The sequence below is a fragment of the Prionailurus bengalensis genome, chromosome B2, assembly GCF_016509475.1.
Source record: "Prionailurus bengalensis isolate Pbe53 chromosome B2, Fcat_Pben_1.1_paternal_pri, whole genome shotgun sequence".
Lineage (NCBI taxonomy): Eukaryota > Metazoa > Chordata > Mammalia > Carnivora > Felidae > Prionailurus > Prionailurus bengalensis.
The window spans coordinates 56,822,055-56,838,420 of record NC_057349.1 but is presented as its reverse complement, the minus strand read 5'-3'; the positions used below and the strand labels follow the sequence as shown (position 1 = coordinate 56,838,420).

Below are 16,366 nucleotides of genomic sequence, written 5' to 3'. Positions count from 1 at the left end.
AAATTCAGTATGTTGGAGAAAAAGTCAATCAACACAGTTTTAAGCTCTGCAATGTCCTTTGTTTGTAGGGAGTCAGGCATAAATGAGCATTTGTCATTCGACTCTTCTAGTGCATTTCCAGCATACTGTGCCTTGGGCATGACACATCAGAGTCTGGTGTTTATCTTTTATTACCTGCCAGACCCCTCTGGAAAAGAGCCTCAATGGAATTCATCATCTGCCGTGTTTGTTTCAGGTATACATATAAATACGTGTTGAACGCATTTGTTGGGGATTGTGGTTTCCAAAGTGGACTTAAATAAAAAAGTGTGAGATGGATGATGAAGGGGACCTTCTACAGGAGGTATGAAGTTAATGGTTAAAATGTTATTTACCAAAATACTGACAGCAAAGCTTTTTATTATTCTATGTGAACTATTTGAGTGCCAGTATGAATAAGGGCAGCATGATTATACTTGTTTTATGTCTGCTTCAGAGAAGTTGGTGAAGACACTCTCTCCTCTACTACACGTTGAGTTTATAAATATAATAAAAACTAAATTCAGAATTTGCATTAGGAAAGCTCATTTAGTTTGAATAATCATTGAAAATAACTTCACTAGGCACTGCATTTAGGAAGCATAAGGATGGTGTAGAATTCTTTTATGCATATTTTGGTTGTTTTTAAGAGCACAATCTTTGTTTTTCTCAAAGCTTTTGTCTCATAATAAAAATGCTTTGAGGTTAAGTGGCTAAAGGTGAGAACCCATTTTCAAATTATAATTGAAATGCATGGCATTTAAATAGTGATAGCCTTTCATCTGCTCTAGAATATATTAAAATACTCAGTTGTCAACATGTAGCACTTCTCACTAGTTTTTAATGGGTATGTACCCAACTTTTACTCTTGTATTTCTGACAGACCATTCTGGAAGACTGAAAGGTAGACTGGGAGGTGCATTGTGGTCGAATCTTGGAGAATGTGGGTTTTCTTTAGATGGATTTAAGAAAATAAAATACAAGAAGCACATCTACTAAGTGCAAAGCATAGTGGTAGGACAATGCACTGTGTTTGAAATAGAGGCATAGAGAAAATAGACCTGATCCCCCCTCCTCCATCTAGTGAAGAAGACAGCTTGAAGGCTAAGGAAGAGTGGGGTCACTGCTACGTAGAATGAGTGTGAGCTGTGTGCTTTGGGATGGAGACAACAAATGCACTTTCCACAAGGAAACTGGGTAACAGTATGTGAAGAAGGGATTCACTGAAGAATAGCTGTGGCTCATCACACAGTGTCCTGTCATTGTCAGAGGTGTCAAATGATGGACACATTTAATAGAATGATTTTATCTGAAAGTAAATTTGGAGCTGAAAATAAATGATGACTTCGGGAAAGTAATTAGAATGCACATCATTACCTTTTTAAAAAATTTCTTTTAAGTTTTATTTATTTTGAGAAAGAAAGAGAGCATGAGCAGGGGAAGGGGGAGAGAGACAAGGAGGGAGAGAATCCCAAACAGGTTCTGCACTGTCAGTGTGGAGCCCAATTCAGGGCTCAAACCCAAGAACCGTGAGATCATGACCTGAGCAGAAATCAGGAGTCAGATGCTTAACCAACTGAGCCACACAGGTAACTCACTCACCTTTTCAAATATTGGCGTCTAACTATTCAACTTCTTCTTGGTCTAGGTTTTATTACACCTGAGCCTATGACAAAACTGTATTTCCCACCCCCAGCTGTATTCCCAGGTGGCCCAGCTTTTGTGAAAATCTTTAAGTGTCATAGTCTCCCAAGACCAGTCTAGACCAAATGTTGAGTATTCATTCACTCTTAGGAGAATAGAAAAACTAGCAATATGATTTTGAAGTACACAATTTTCATGGCAAGAGACAAACCCTGTGTCTTGGGAAAAAGTTCTTTGATAACTGGGACAGAACATTATATTTACTAGATGTAATAAAAGTGAGTGTTGGTGTCCACTTGACCCAACTCTCCTCTGAATAACCCCTGTGGTTACCCTGTGTAGGGTCATATTCTCAGGAAGAGAAAGAATATGGAAGGTGGGAGGGAGATGGTGTGTGACATTCTGTTTCTACTTAACTAATGTCTGGAAAAGGACAATGATTTTGTTCCATACCAGATGTTTTGGTAGCGTGAGCTGCAGCAGCATGAGGTTAGCTGCAAAAAACACAGCAGCTGAACAAAGACTCAATGAATCAAAAGGGCAGATTGTGTGTGTGAAGAAACTCTCCCAGGTGGTTACTTCCCCAGCCTGAACAAATTTTTTGGTAGAATCTTCAGTGAAAATGAACAGTTATTAATCTTAGATCTGGTATTTCCCTAAAGAATATTTTACTGAGATTCTCTATTCAAAACAATGTCATAAAGTCGTGTGTTCAGCCAAATTCTCAGCAGCAGTGAACAGACAATAGATCAAAAACACATTCTTATTCCTGAAAGTAGACCCTATGGGTGTGTGAAGTTGCAAATTGATGGAAATGGCAGGACATCATAATAATTAAAAGCTATTTATCAAAACCTTGCGTGTGGTCCTGAGTTGGGTGATATGCCAAGCGAGTTGGGTAAGATCTGTTCTCTGCCCTGTAAATTATGCATCTGTGAGGTAGGCACAGAGGAAAACACCTGCACAGGTAGACACAAAGGGGTGATGCTTCCAGATTGCAGGACGAATGGACCCCATCTGGGTGAGACCAGAGGTTCATCCTACTCTGCAGCCTGTATCTTGTGTGTGTGTGTGTGTGTGTGTGTGTGTGTGTGTGTGTTGGGGCATTAAGTGCAGCTCTGTGGGAAGCTATGACTGACTTTCTAGAAGTAGGACTCAAGGCTAGAGATTTCCCTACTCCAACTTACCCTCTTTTCCCTGCTTTATGCTTGTCTGTGCAACTCTGTATAGACTTTCTGATTCTATTTTTATATTTTAAATATGTTTTGTCTCTTAAACATTCAGTTTTGTTTTTAGATTTTGAGGTTTTTAGTTCATTTTATGTTTATTTTTATTTACCTTGAATCTACCTCCCTTTAAGTACCTCTCTTGATGTTAAAAATTAGGTTTGTGTTTCACATACCTAATACACTCCCCGAAACCGGAATGCCTGTGTTTTCATCTTGGCTGTACTACCTACTAGCTGGGTGAGCTGGGGCAAAGTATTGGATTTTTCTGTGCTTCATTTGGACATTAATAGTACTGAATGGAAGAGATTTTGTGAGAGATTAAATGAGTTAATACAAGTCCAGGGCTTAGAATAGTGCTCAGAACTACTGAATAACAGCAGTTATTCATCATATGCACTTTACTATGTTGTAGATGACTAGCAGTGTTTCCCCTAAGTTTTCATTTTTATAGCCTTGAGGAGTTTTGCACTTTTTCTTTTACATGGTAGAACTTTATTTACCTTTTTTGGTAAACGTTTGTTTGTTTGTTTGTTTGTTTATGAGAGAGAGTGGGGGAGGGGCAGAGAGAGGGAGAAAGAGAATCCCAAGCAGGCTCCACACTATCAGCACAGAGCCCAACCTGGGGCTCCATCTCATGAACCGTGAGACCATGACCTGAACTGAAATCAAGAGTTAGACACTTAACTGGGTGAGCCACCCAGGTGCCCCTATTTGCCTTTCTACGTGATAATGATAACAATTACATGTGGCATACATTTATATAAATAAACACATATTGATCCACTTCTAGCCCATTAATGTTTTTCCAGGGGCAGTGACTAGAACTATATTTAGTATTCTAGCCATAAACACATCACATTGTTTTTAAAAGATGGAGCTCCTCCTGTCACATTGAAAATATTCTTTTTTGATGAGGCCCAATATTTTTATCTGCAGCGGCCTATTAGCTGATACCTTTGCTGACAGTTCTATAATGTTCTTGGATCTTATTTCACTCTATATTATAGAACTCATTACCATAAATATATATTATATACTACATGTATATTTAAATTTTTCTACAAATCTTCTCTCACCTTTGAAACATATTTGTTTTTATGCCCATCACAGAGACTGCAAAAATTACTTTGATCCTATTTACACGGATATTTTTAGAGACAAAATCTTCATTTCTCAGGTAAATATGGAAATTTATTTTTCAGTAAAAAAAGAAGGCCAGTACTAGCATCAAGCTCAGGAAATTGACCAAACTTTTTGTCCTTTATTATTTTAGCTTCATTTGTTTTTTAGCTTCATATTGTGAAAATAACATGGTGTTAGATGTTTATAAAATCATTTTTCCCCTCTCTGAAACTATTGACTCTGCACACTTTTCTCATATAGAATGTTGTGTTCAAGATTTTACCTGCAGAGGAGAGATTGGCTCTAGGCTTGGTTCTGCTGTTGCATATTTTGCCATCTTGTTGGGAATGGAAGTGAGAGGCCGAGAACTTCACATCATTTACAGCGTAGGGGCAGCCAATAATTAACATTGTGGCCCTTCTTTCACATAGAGGCTCCTTACAATGATAGTTTCTCTATAATTTTTGGGCGGAGATGGATATATAGGTGGAACAGGGTTCCATCTAACCTACCAACTTGGATCTAGGTTATTTTACTGCAAAAGTGGTGAGAACTGGAAACTATCTGGGTCATCCCTGACAATTGACTATCCAACCCCACCACAAATGTGCTTGAGGATGAGAAACCTGACATGTTTCCAAATAGCTCCTCCTATTTTTAGCCCATTATAGTTAAGTAAAATTCTGATTCTCTGTAACTTCCAAGGAATGTATCTGTAGTTACCTTTACCTTAGGTTTACCTCAAAAGACAGGGATGCTACTGAACTCTGTGTTAAAATGTGAAGTTAAAAAAAATCAACTTGAATTTCCTGCTGCCTTTTATATAAAACTGCTCAGTGTTTAGCATTCTTAAAGGCAACATTTTTAGTTTTCAATATTTTGTTGCTTGAGGGCACCTGGGTTGCTCATTTGATTGAGCATCTCTTTAAAAAAATTTTTTTTAATGTTTATTTATTTTTGAGAGAGAGAGAGAGAGAGAGAGAGAGTGAACGAACAGGGGGAGCAGCAGAGAGCGGGAGATACAGAATCTGAAGCATGCTCCAGGCTCCAAGCTGTCAGCCCAGAGCCCAGTGCAGGGCTCAGACTCAGGAATGGTAAGATCATGACCTGAGCTGAAGTCAGATGCTTAACCAACTGAGCCACCCAGGTGCCCCATCCAGCCCCTGACTCTTGATTTAGCTCAGGTCATGATCTCCTGGTTCGTGGGTTTGAGCCCCACAATTGGCTCTGTGTTGATAGCACAGAGCCTGCTTGGGATTCTGTCTCCCTCTATCTTTGCCCACCACCCCCACTTCTCACCCCCTTGCTTACTCTCTATCTCGCTCTCTCAAAACAACAACAACAACAACAACAACAACTCATTATTTTGTTGTCTGTAAAGTTTGTAAATAAGAGGAAAAAATGAAAGAAGAATTTCAAACCACACGTTTGGATTCTGCTATTTTCTAGGTGTGAAGTCAGGGGGGGTAGTTACTATAACTTTCAAAGACTCAGCTGTTGCATCAGCAAGATGGTTCTAGGGGCACCTTCCTCATTCATATAATATACTTACACCACTTTCTATCACGTATTATATTTATGTTCCATGGAACAAGTAGCTCATCTTTATTTCTCCTATGGCATCCAAACCAGTGACTGGCCTCTTCTAGATATTCACTAAGTACTTGTTGAGTAAATGAATGAATTTCATACAAAGAGGGTGGCTCCAGTAAGTCTCCTGTCAACAAGGTGTATAAATGTACTATATCTATTCTTTTCAGTTTCTATTTTTGATATATTTCAAAATGTGCATAGTCCCAATCAGTACTGACACATTAAGTCATTACTAGAAACAATTATTAAAGAGCTTATGTTAGAAGATGAGCCATTATAAGAGTTATTTGGAGTGGTAAGAAATGACTTTCCGAAAATATTTGCTTGTCAAAAAATCTAAAGTTTAGAGGAGAACAGAGGACTCTTACTGTTTTTAAAATTTTCCATTTTATTTCATGAGCTTCTGACCTTTGAGTTTTTGCAATGAGGATTATTGTATTTGTAATAAAGAACATTGTAACAAAAGTCTCCAGAGATCCATGTATTCAGATGGAACCTCCTAAAATGCAATACAGCTTAAGGATTAAAATTATTTAAAAAATATATAGATGAAGAATTAGCGTTGGAAATAAGTAGATCTGTGGGTAATGTCTCCTTAAGAATGTCTTATTTTTTTTAAGTTGGGAAATGGTGGTCATTTGGGTCTTTGTCCTTAATGATATCAGGGACTCTAATTTAGGGTAAGACTACAGTGACTTTGCAGAAACAGTTTGGTTGAAGGAGTGAATCACTTAGTAGACCATAAAGAAGTGTTCTAGGTTTCCAAATAAGTTTCCAAAGGATGCTTATTTATCTGGTTGGTGAGTCAGAGAATTAAAAAGGCAAATACTTTGGACAGGTCTTGAGTAAGACAGGGAACAGGTCAGAACTGAAGAAAATATATCTAATGACCAAGACAATAGAAAGCACGTGTTTTATAATTTTCTTTCTTTTTTATTTTCTTTTTTATTGTTCCTTAATGTTTAGAAAATTCTTTTGAAATATCAGCATGTTTTAGTTATGCTATGAGGAAAAATAGGAGATAAGATTTTGTGTATGTCTTAAAGGACATAATCATAACCTTGAAGATAAGGTGTGGCTTTGAGGATAAATACAGTGAGGAAAACCCTAAAGGAAAGGTGGAATTAATGGGGTGAAGGGACAGAGTCACTGCAGAGCAGCTCCCCAGCAGGGATTCCTTTCTCTTAGCTCACCTTGAGAAAACTGAGGGAATCCAGTAACATTTTATCTAGGAAAAGTGTTTTGATTACATCAACCCATTCATTCTAATGGATATCCAAAGATTTCATTTTAAATCACTTGTGAAGGAGAGATCTGAGTTGAAGTTCCCTTCTGGCCTTATATTCCAACAAAGTAGGCCTTGGTTGCCATTCACTGATTAGAAAATATTTACTCAATTCCTATTTTATTCTAGTCAATATATTCGGCACAAGGATACATATAAAATGCCACCTTCTAAGACTCTCCAGTCCTTGGACTAGGTTCCCCTTGTCGGTCTTTCCTGGTTTCATTTCCCATTTCATCTCTCTTGGATTCCATATCTCATTATTTTAGTCTTTCTTGCCAGTATCCTTAACTTATTTTTGTTATTGTCTTCCTAAGTTTGTATCTTCACAAAACCTCAATCCTGGAAGAATTTTATAGAGGAAAAATAATTTACCTGTACAGATTGATGCCACTATAACTTAAAAATCTCCCATTTCTGTGGGGCACTCGGCACTTTTGTTTCCTGAGTTGGCTTTTTTGAATTCTCTGCTGTGGCAATGTCAACCATTTCCATTTTTCTTAAACCTCTAGTCTTGCATTCTAATACTGTCTGTGCATCTCCCACCCAGAGAAGAAAATTGGAAGCTTCATAACTGGCTACCTTTCTTATCCAGAATAGACAAGAAAGAACAAATGTTTAAAATTAGTTTTGCATCCAGATTCTGCCACTTCCTGGGTGAACTTAATTGTCATGAGGCACAATTATGTTACCTGAATAGCCCTCATTAGATGTTGACAATTCCCTTCTTCCCTTCCTCCTCTTAATTTCCCTTTCCTCCTTAATTTTTTTTTTCTTCTCTCTTCCTTCTAACATTCTATCTTCCTTTCTTCCTCTTATAGAGGAAGATATATTAAAGTTAAACCTTTCATTTCAACTCTAGTTTCCATCTTTTCTGCCCTTTCAGGGACCTTGCTTTATCCTTCTTCTCCCTTCAACATCTTTTTTATTAACTCCTTTCATTAAGCATTTAAATATGTGTAAGCCGTTCTTCCTGAAAGCAACATACGCTTTTCTTAGACCCTTCAGCACTTCTCCAGTGGTCAAAGTCTCTGTCTCTTTCTCTTGTTATTTTTGAGGTGTATTTTCTGACTGTCTCCGCTTGATAGTAGAGAATATTTCTGTTGTGTTTGTAGTGTGTGGACCTTGGACTAAGCATCTCTCATTCCCTCCTCACCTCTTTGGTGTCCACCTTCTTCTGCTGAACCTGCCTTTACCAATGCCTCTAGTGACTCGAGTTGTAAAACACAATGGACTAGCCTTTTTCCCTTTTTTCTTGTTTTTGATAATATGGAAGATGTACATTTATACAACGTATGTTTTTTTAATATAATTTATTGTCAAATCGTCTTACATACAACACCCAGCGCTCATCCCAACAAGTGCCCTCCTCAATGCCCATCACACTTTTCCCCTCTCCCCTACCTCCCCATCCACCCTCAGTTTGTTCTCTGTATTTAAGAGTCTCTTGTGGTTTGCCTCTGTCTCTGTTTGAAACTTTTTTTCCCACCTACCCTTCCCCCATGGACTTCTGTTAAGTTTCTCAAGATCCACATATGAGTAAAAATATATGATATCTGTCCTCTGACTGACTTATTTCACTCAGCATAATACCTTCCAGTTCCATCCACATTGTTTCAAATGGCATGATTTTATTCTTTCTCAACAATGGACTAGTCTTAATGTCAACCTTATTTATCATTTCAGTAGTAGGCCTACTGGTACTCCCTTCTTTTAATACAGCTTTTATTTCTTGCTATCAATGAAACCACTCTGTCCCAACTTTTTCTTTCACTTTCTTGTCATTTTTTTTTTCTCTGATTACTTTTTGGGATTCCATTTCTTTGTTTACTTATTAAGTGTTGTCCTTTTTCAGCTCTAGCTTAGTCCTCTTATTTTCTCAGTCTCTGCTCTTTCTCTTAATGGTTTAGCCACTTTCAGGGCTATGCTCTTTACTTCCATTTTATCTCTTGGATTCTGACCCCTGCTTGCTGTAGGCCTTCAGAAGACACAGTCATCATAGGGTCCATATGTTCACAAAACAACCCAGCAACTCCTGTCTCAGGTCTCCTCCTCATCCTGGGATCTCTAGTCAGAAACCTATCACCTTTGACCCTCTGTCTCTTGCACCTCCTATATCAAGTCAATCACCAAATTGTTAAGTCTACCTCCCAAATATATCTGTAGTATGTTCATTTTCCCCATCCCTACAGCCATTGCCATAATCAGATCAACATAATCTCTACCCTAGTTTGCCCAAGTGGATATTGAGGCTATAAGTACTTCCTTGGCTTATAGTGGCAGTGGTTCTTAATTCTAGAAGGGATGCCTAAATATATCCTTGACACTTAAGGAATCCCAAAAACTAATTGTTGCCTTGTGGTTTGGAGAGAAAAGTATACAAATGGAAGGAAGCTACTTTAATGATACCGAGAATTATTTTACAAAGCAGAGATTTTTAAGAGAAGGCTGAATATTTTACCAATTGTGATGAAGAAGACAATAATTGATTACAAAATTTGATAAGGGATCTGCTTTCACTGAGGATTTAAAAAAAATCAGTCATCTTTGAATGGAGTGGCTACAGCAAATTGTCCAGGGGCTTAATTTTGAGCTGTGACCAGAAGAGTAGATTACATTTCCTTAGGACAGGCTAGAAAACCAATGAGCGTAGGAAAAAAGAAATCAGTGTGGGACAGAGGAATGATAAAATTAGTTTTGAATGGGTGGAGATAAAGTTTGTGTGTACAAATGGCCAGCTATGGAGTCTGGAGGCATTGGTGAGACTGGCCTCTGCAGGGCCTCAGAGAATACTAATCTGAATTTTTCTTAAAGGTGGGGGAAAACTGGATGCAACCTAAGCAGAGAAATAGTAATACCAACATTGTGATTTAAAGAAGGACCATGGGCCATAGTGTGGAGGATGGGTAAAAATGGAGAATGCAGGGAGGACATTTTGGTAACTGTTGTGGTAATCCAGGTGACAAAGATAGGAAATGGAAGCACTCATTTTAAATGGTGAACTCACTGAACAGAATGACCACAATCTGTTCCACTCTTCCTACTTCACTGTGCTCTGCTTTCAAGTGTTTGCTATTATAAAAAAAGTGACCCTGGACATGCATGACTTTATATTTTGTATTATTTTCTTAGAACATATTGTTAGAAGTAGAACTAGTAGTTAATGGGTATGGATGGTTTTAGATTCATTGATGTAAGTTTGTGATGTGTCTTTGAAGTGTCTCTTCTGTAAATATTTTGAATACATTTTCCTCCCTTTTTCTTTGAAGAGCACACTTTAAGGAAACTGAAGGCATACTCTTTTCTCCCTGACATATTCTTTTAAATTTGATAATCATTGATACTTTTTTCTCCTTTTTTCTTTTCTTCTAAATTATTTTAACGTTTAATTATTTTTGAAAGAGAGAGAGAGAAAGAGTGTGAGTGGGGGAGGGGCAGAGACACACACACACACACACACACAGAATCTGAAGCAGGCTCCAGGCTTCAAAGCTGTCAGTGCAGAGACCTATGTGGGGCTCGAACTCACAAACTGCGAGATCATGACCTGAGCTGAAGTCAGATGCTTAACTGACTGAGCCACCTGGCACCCCTCATTATTTCTTTAAAAAAAAAAGTTTATTTATTTATTTTTGAGAGAGAGAGAGAGAGCAAGGAGGGGAGGGGCAGAGAGAAAGAGGGAGACAGAATCCCAAACAGGCTCTGCATTGTCAGTGCAGAGTTGGCCGTGGGGCTTGAACCCACCAACTGTAAGATCACAACCTGAGCGGAAACCAAGAATCAGATGCTTAACTGACTGAGCCACTCAGGTGCCTCTCCCATTATTTCTCACAGAGGTTAAAACTTGATGAGATTTGTTTTTGGCCTGCTTTCTTTTTCTTGCACCCCATCATTAATGAAGTCAGAGTGTTTGGTAAATGCATTCGTGATTATACCTCAGACTCTAGCCAGTATACAGGAGACAAAACAATGATTTTTAAAGTATTGATATTAAAAAAGTAGCTGTTAGAGAAAATTGAAAGTAAATGAATAAAATCAGTGATATTTAGAATCTAAATAACACTGGTTAATACATTGAAGGGAAACTTATTAGGTCAAATTAGGGTCTAAATTTAATGCTTGGCACAATCCCTTTAGGTTAAGCCTCTTTTAGTTAATTTGATCAAGCCACTGGGTTGAAATGCAAAATGACAAACTTTTATTAAGCCATAAAACAACTTTCAAAAGCAACAATGTGATGAGAGAAACATGAATTATGAAAATTCTTGTAATATGAAAACTTCTTTGAGGCCAGTCCCATGTATGAGACAAAGGAGTCCTCTAATGGAATGATAGCAGAAACATTTCTGAAGTGGGAAAAGCCTCTCTGTTGGGAATGTCAAATCAAGTCAGGATCAACCTACTGTAGTGGAATTTTGAGACTGTCTAAGCTAAGCATGAATTGGATTTGCATATTTATGTCATGTGATCCAAATTAAATTGTGTATCTGTGCTTGTGCTCCCGGTTCTTCCAACCTGCCTCACCTCATCTCACCTCTCTCTATCTTCAGCATATGTATCCCTTCTTCTTTTAAAGCCTGGCCTATTGGGCGCCTGGGTGGCGCAGTCGGTTAAGCGTCCGACTTCAGCCAGATCACGATCTCGCGGTCCGTGAGTTTGAGCCCCGCGTCGGGCTCTGGGCTGATGGCTCAGAGCCTGGAGCCTGTTTCTGATTCTGTGTCTCCCTCTCTCTCTGGCCCTCCCCCGTTCATGCTCTGTCTCTCTCTGTCCCCAAAAAAATAAACGTTTTGAAAAAAAAAAAAATAAATAAAAAAATAAAGCCTGGCCTAGTTTCCCTGGCTGTGTGGAGACTGTTTATAAAATATTCTGCCTATTTAATAATAGTAGTACTACAGAGTCCAGGCATGAGTATATTCTCGGAACTCTCCCCGAGAATCCTCACATTGCTTGGCATACCCTCACCTCTCTGAGAAGTTCCCCTAGTTTATTGTTCAGAATCTAGAGCTGTTCAGATAAAGGATTAGGGCCTGACTCAGTGAGAGCCATCTCCCAAGAGCCAGGGGCCCAGGAGGTAACCTAGAATGAGGTATCTTTCCCACAGACAACCCCAGTAATGCAGGGTGCCTAGGGAATAATAATAAGGATTAAAGTCTGTTTCAGTGCTTACTACATACATCAGGCACTGTTTGTCCAACATAATGGTGCAACCAGGAGATCTGTAAATTGGAACTATATTGCTGAATGTCTGACAGATCAAGAAAAGTTTCTAAACTAGTTGGTAAACAGGTGCTGATAAGAGTCCCTTAAGGCTCCCCCAACCCCCCTAACTTCTGTAGCTAACCTACTATTCCTCTTGGGCTTTTGGAACTTTCATGATCCATCACCTAAAGAGTTAACATCTCACCCTGCAGGGGCCCTCTAGAACCAGCAATGACGCTTCCCAGCAGCCCAGCAATGATGCAGGGGTATTCTGGCGGTGTTCATTAAGGATGCATTAAGTATTTATAATCTGGAGTCAATGTCTGGGTTCAAACCTTAGCTTTACCAATTATGAGAAATGTGATTTTGAGCTAGTTAATTAGTATTCCTTTGACTCAGTTGATAATATATTTATTGCAAGGGGTTGTTTTGAGACTAAATGAATTAATACGTGCAAAGCATTTAGAAGAGATGTGACATATAGTAGTTACAATAAAAGTATTTTTTATTTTTTATTAGCTGTAGTAACAGTTAGATGTTTTGATCATCATGTCTCAGGACCACATTAAATACCAACGTTAGGGAAGAGATACACCGTCACCGCTGCTCTCATTGTGCTGGGGGCCTCCAGAACTGCATATTCTGAGCAGCATTCCAGTCTTTTTGAGACCTGGCTGTGTAGTAGTTGAGAAACTTTCTTTTCTTCTTTATTTCCTACCTTATACTTTGAATTAATTGCCAACATTTAAAAAGCATAAAATTTCACAGGTGACTCTTATTAAAATGAACTTTCTCTAAACGGGCGTCTCTGGCATTTGGGAAGCAGAATGGCATTTTGGCAATTGGAAGATGTGTTTGTAAACTACATCTCTCACTCCCTCTTGAGGCCTTGGCAAATTATTCTGGGTCTCACTTTTCTCATTTGTAAAATGGAGATTCTATTACTGTGAGGGTTATGCTGAGAAATGTGCCCGACAAACGGCTCGATTTTAGCACACTACTATTCAATTGCAGGTTATAGTTTAAAGCTGAAGGAAATCTTAAAGTCTATCTCATTTGATTCCTTCTATCTGTATATGAGGGATACCTAATGGGTCAACTAACACAAATGTTAGTCTGCTCAATTTTCTTTCATATTTACATACCTGACCAACTATTTCCTTGTCTACACAAGACTTCTTAATAAAGCTAGTCATGTATTTATAGAAACATTTACCAAAAGTACAATTATATGATGTATATTTCTGGCAATGCAATTTTAGAAATGTTGAATACGTACAATAAAGTCAGGATATCACTGTCAGAATTCTTTCACAAGTGTATTGGAAAATATGTAAATAAAATGATAAACTGCTAGGAAAAATTAAACTTGTATATCTCACAATAAGTATCACATCATTCAAATATAAAATTGTCTGGAGTAGAGGGGACCACGATTTTCTAAGATGTGAAATTTTACTTTTATTTTATTTTATTTTATTTTATTTATTTTTTAAAAAATGTTTATTTATTTTTGAGAGAGCGCAAGTGGAGGAGGGACAGAGGATCTGAAGCAGGCTCCCCGCTGACAGCAGGGAGCCCCATGTGGGGGAACTCATGAACCTAGAGATCAGGACATGAGCTGAAGTCGGATGATGCTCAACCAACTGATCCACCCAGGCGCCCCTAAGATGTGAAATTTTAAAATGGCAAAAAAGATTGTATCCTATGAAATATACCTTTTAAAAGGTAGTAACAATAATAACAATGTGTCCTGATTACATATAAACACCAACAGGTTGAATTCTGTTTTCTTCTTTTAGCTTTTGGAGGCTGAACTGGTCTTATTGACAAATGTGTACAGCTGTTCCCCAGATAACTTGCTCCCAGATACAGAATCTTTCAGAATCTGCTCTTCAAAAAGACAATAGCTCAAAACATTTTAGACTATAGTTTTTGACCCTGACCCTGCCACTTATTTCTCCCTTCACACTACAATGAGGAGTTTGTAAAAAAAAAAAAAAAAAAACAAAAACATAAAAAATACTAATTTCTGCTTTTTTTCTTATTTTTTTTTTTTAATGTTACCTTTCATGTCCTGGGACTGCAGGGGTATTCTGCCCACTGTTGGCGCAGAGATGCCCGAGCTCTTCCCCCTTCAGCCCCTGCTTCACTGCCCAGCTCCTTGCTGGGAATAGCCCTTGACAGGTCTATTGAAGAATTCTGTCAAGGATTAGAACTTGATTGTAAAAGTGAAGTTATTTTGTTTTAAAATATTTTTCTTTACATTTTCCCAAGCTATAAAACTGTTCTGAGTATAACATTTGTTTTACCCATAGAAACTAATATGTACAAATGCAACTGAATTTTTTATTTTATTTTTTATATTTTAATTTACTTTTGAAGTAAAGTAAATATTGATGCAGTAAGGCTGAGGGTAAGAGAAAAGAAAGAATAGAATCTAATTCTTCGGGTACTTGTGCTTTTGGTCAAAAGGTTAGAGATCCAAAAAAAGATAGAAATCATAAAAAGAGGATTTTACGCTTAAATGGGTTTAGGCATGGATAATATAAAATATCCCAGAGTAAAAAATAAAGATTAAAATCTTGACTAGTTGGACAAGATCCCAATTTATTTAATTATATTTCTGTACCAGGTATAAAAGGAGTACAGAATATCCAGCCTGTAAGCAGAATATTGGGCTTGTTAATTTTGAATTATTCAAGTGACAGAAGTGACAAAATTTACCTCATTATAAAAGTCTCTTACATTCACTTTAAAGCTTAAGTATCCAGTCACCATGCTTTCCTGACATCCAGATTTAGTTGTGTGCACGATCTGTTATCTGGTTTTTGTTTATTAATTATTACAGGACACGAGAGATGAAGGTAATGAGACTGAAGCCAATAGGATGAGTAAATTAAGAAGAACAAGAAAGAAAGTTACTAAACAACATCTATTTTCAACTGAAGTAGGAGAAATGGATATATCCAACTCAAAAGGTAACTTAGTTACTCTTATCCCTCAGGACTATGATGTCAATTGCAATCTCTATTTAGTTCTCCTTTTTACAAAACCTTTTCTTTTCATCGAAGGGAGAAACAAAAACAAAGAAATGAAATTTAGTTCTACATAGGCAACACAAAAGATAGCAAATATAAAGGTATAACGAAACTATATAAAAATAACCAATCAAAATATTTAGAATGTAAAGGGAGCAGAACTAGGTTGATAGTGGGGCAAAAAGAAGACAACAGAGAGAACATATGCATAAGCAGGGAAGCACATTTCTGCTCTGAGATTGATTGCAAAGATCATTGCCAAGGATTTGGGAGGCCACAATAAAGATGTGGAACAAGTTTTCATGCCACATGCTGGGATTTCAACCAAACTCAATAGATCTGAAACAGTGCTGAAACTAGGAGTTAATCTGGGCAAGAGATGCAATCCAGGGACAGTGGTGTTCCAAGGCAGGGGCACAGGGATGGCTGGTACATGGTAACAATAAAAAGCAAGCAGGGTGCTCATCGATTTTATTATTGCTTTAAAATTTTCTGCAGACCATGTGCCCCCTTATGGCCTGCAACCGGTGCAGACCTTTCCCCTTGCCCCTCATTCGGTATGTCACTGCCCAGGAATAAATTATTTTCTCAAAGATTCCTCTCCATATCATGTTAAAAGACGGTTGAAAACCAAGGCAGTGTGTGTTTTAACATTTTTTCTTTATTATTAAAGAAAGGATCAGATACCAAATGGTGTGCCACAAGTTGGGGGATATGAGCAAACCAGTTGTGGGACCTGGCTCTGCAGACTCTCATCTGCCACAAGATGACAAGGACTCTGAGAATCAGACAACAGTGATAAAACCCTCCCGCCTCAAAACATCAGCCAGTGCTCCTTGTAGCGAATTTAACACAAACTCCAGCCATTCTGGTAAGGACTGGGAAACAAACTCACGTGTCATTCTAGCCACTGCCCCCAAATTTGTATTTGAAATAGAAATAATGTGGCCTTCAACAGGCACATGAAAAGATGCTCAACGTCGCTCCTCACCAGGGAAATACAAATCAAAACCACACTCAGATATCACCTCACGCCAGTCAGAGTGGCCAAAATGAACAAATCAGGAGACTATAGATGCTGGAGAGGATGTGGAGAAACGGGAACCCTCTTGCACTGTTGGTGGGAATGCAAATTGGTGCAGCCACTCTGGAAAGCAGTGTGGAGGTTCCTCAGAAAATTAAAAATAGACCTACCCTATGACCCAGCAATAGCACTGCTAGGAATTTACCCAAGG

At 38.1% G+C, this 16,366-nt stretch overlaps 1 protein-coding gene across 1 annotated transcript in view; it reads left to right on the top strand.

Annotated features, from left to right (window-relative positions):
* Positions 1 to 259: 259 nt before the first annotated feature.
* The window catches only part of LGSN (lengsin, lens protein with glutamine synthetase domain), a 28,609-nt gene continuing 12,502 nt past the window's right edge, over positions 260 to 16,366 (top strand). The window contains exons 1-3 of the mRNA XM_043591718.1: positions 260 to 343; positions 14,942 to 15,071; positions 15,805 to 16,002. Coding sequence (XP_043447653.1) covers positions 314 to 343; positions 14,942 to 15,071; positions 15,805 to 16,002 — 358 coding nt within the window. The 5' untranslated portion in view covers positions 260 to 313. The remainder of the gene's footprint in view (positions 344 to 14,941; positions 15,072 to 15,804; positions 16,003 to 16,366) is intronic.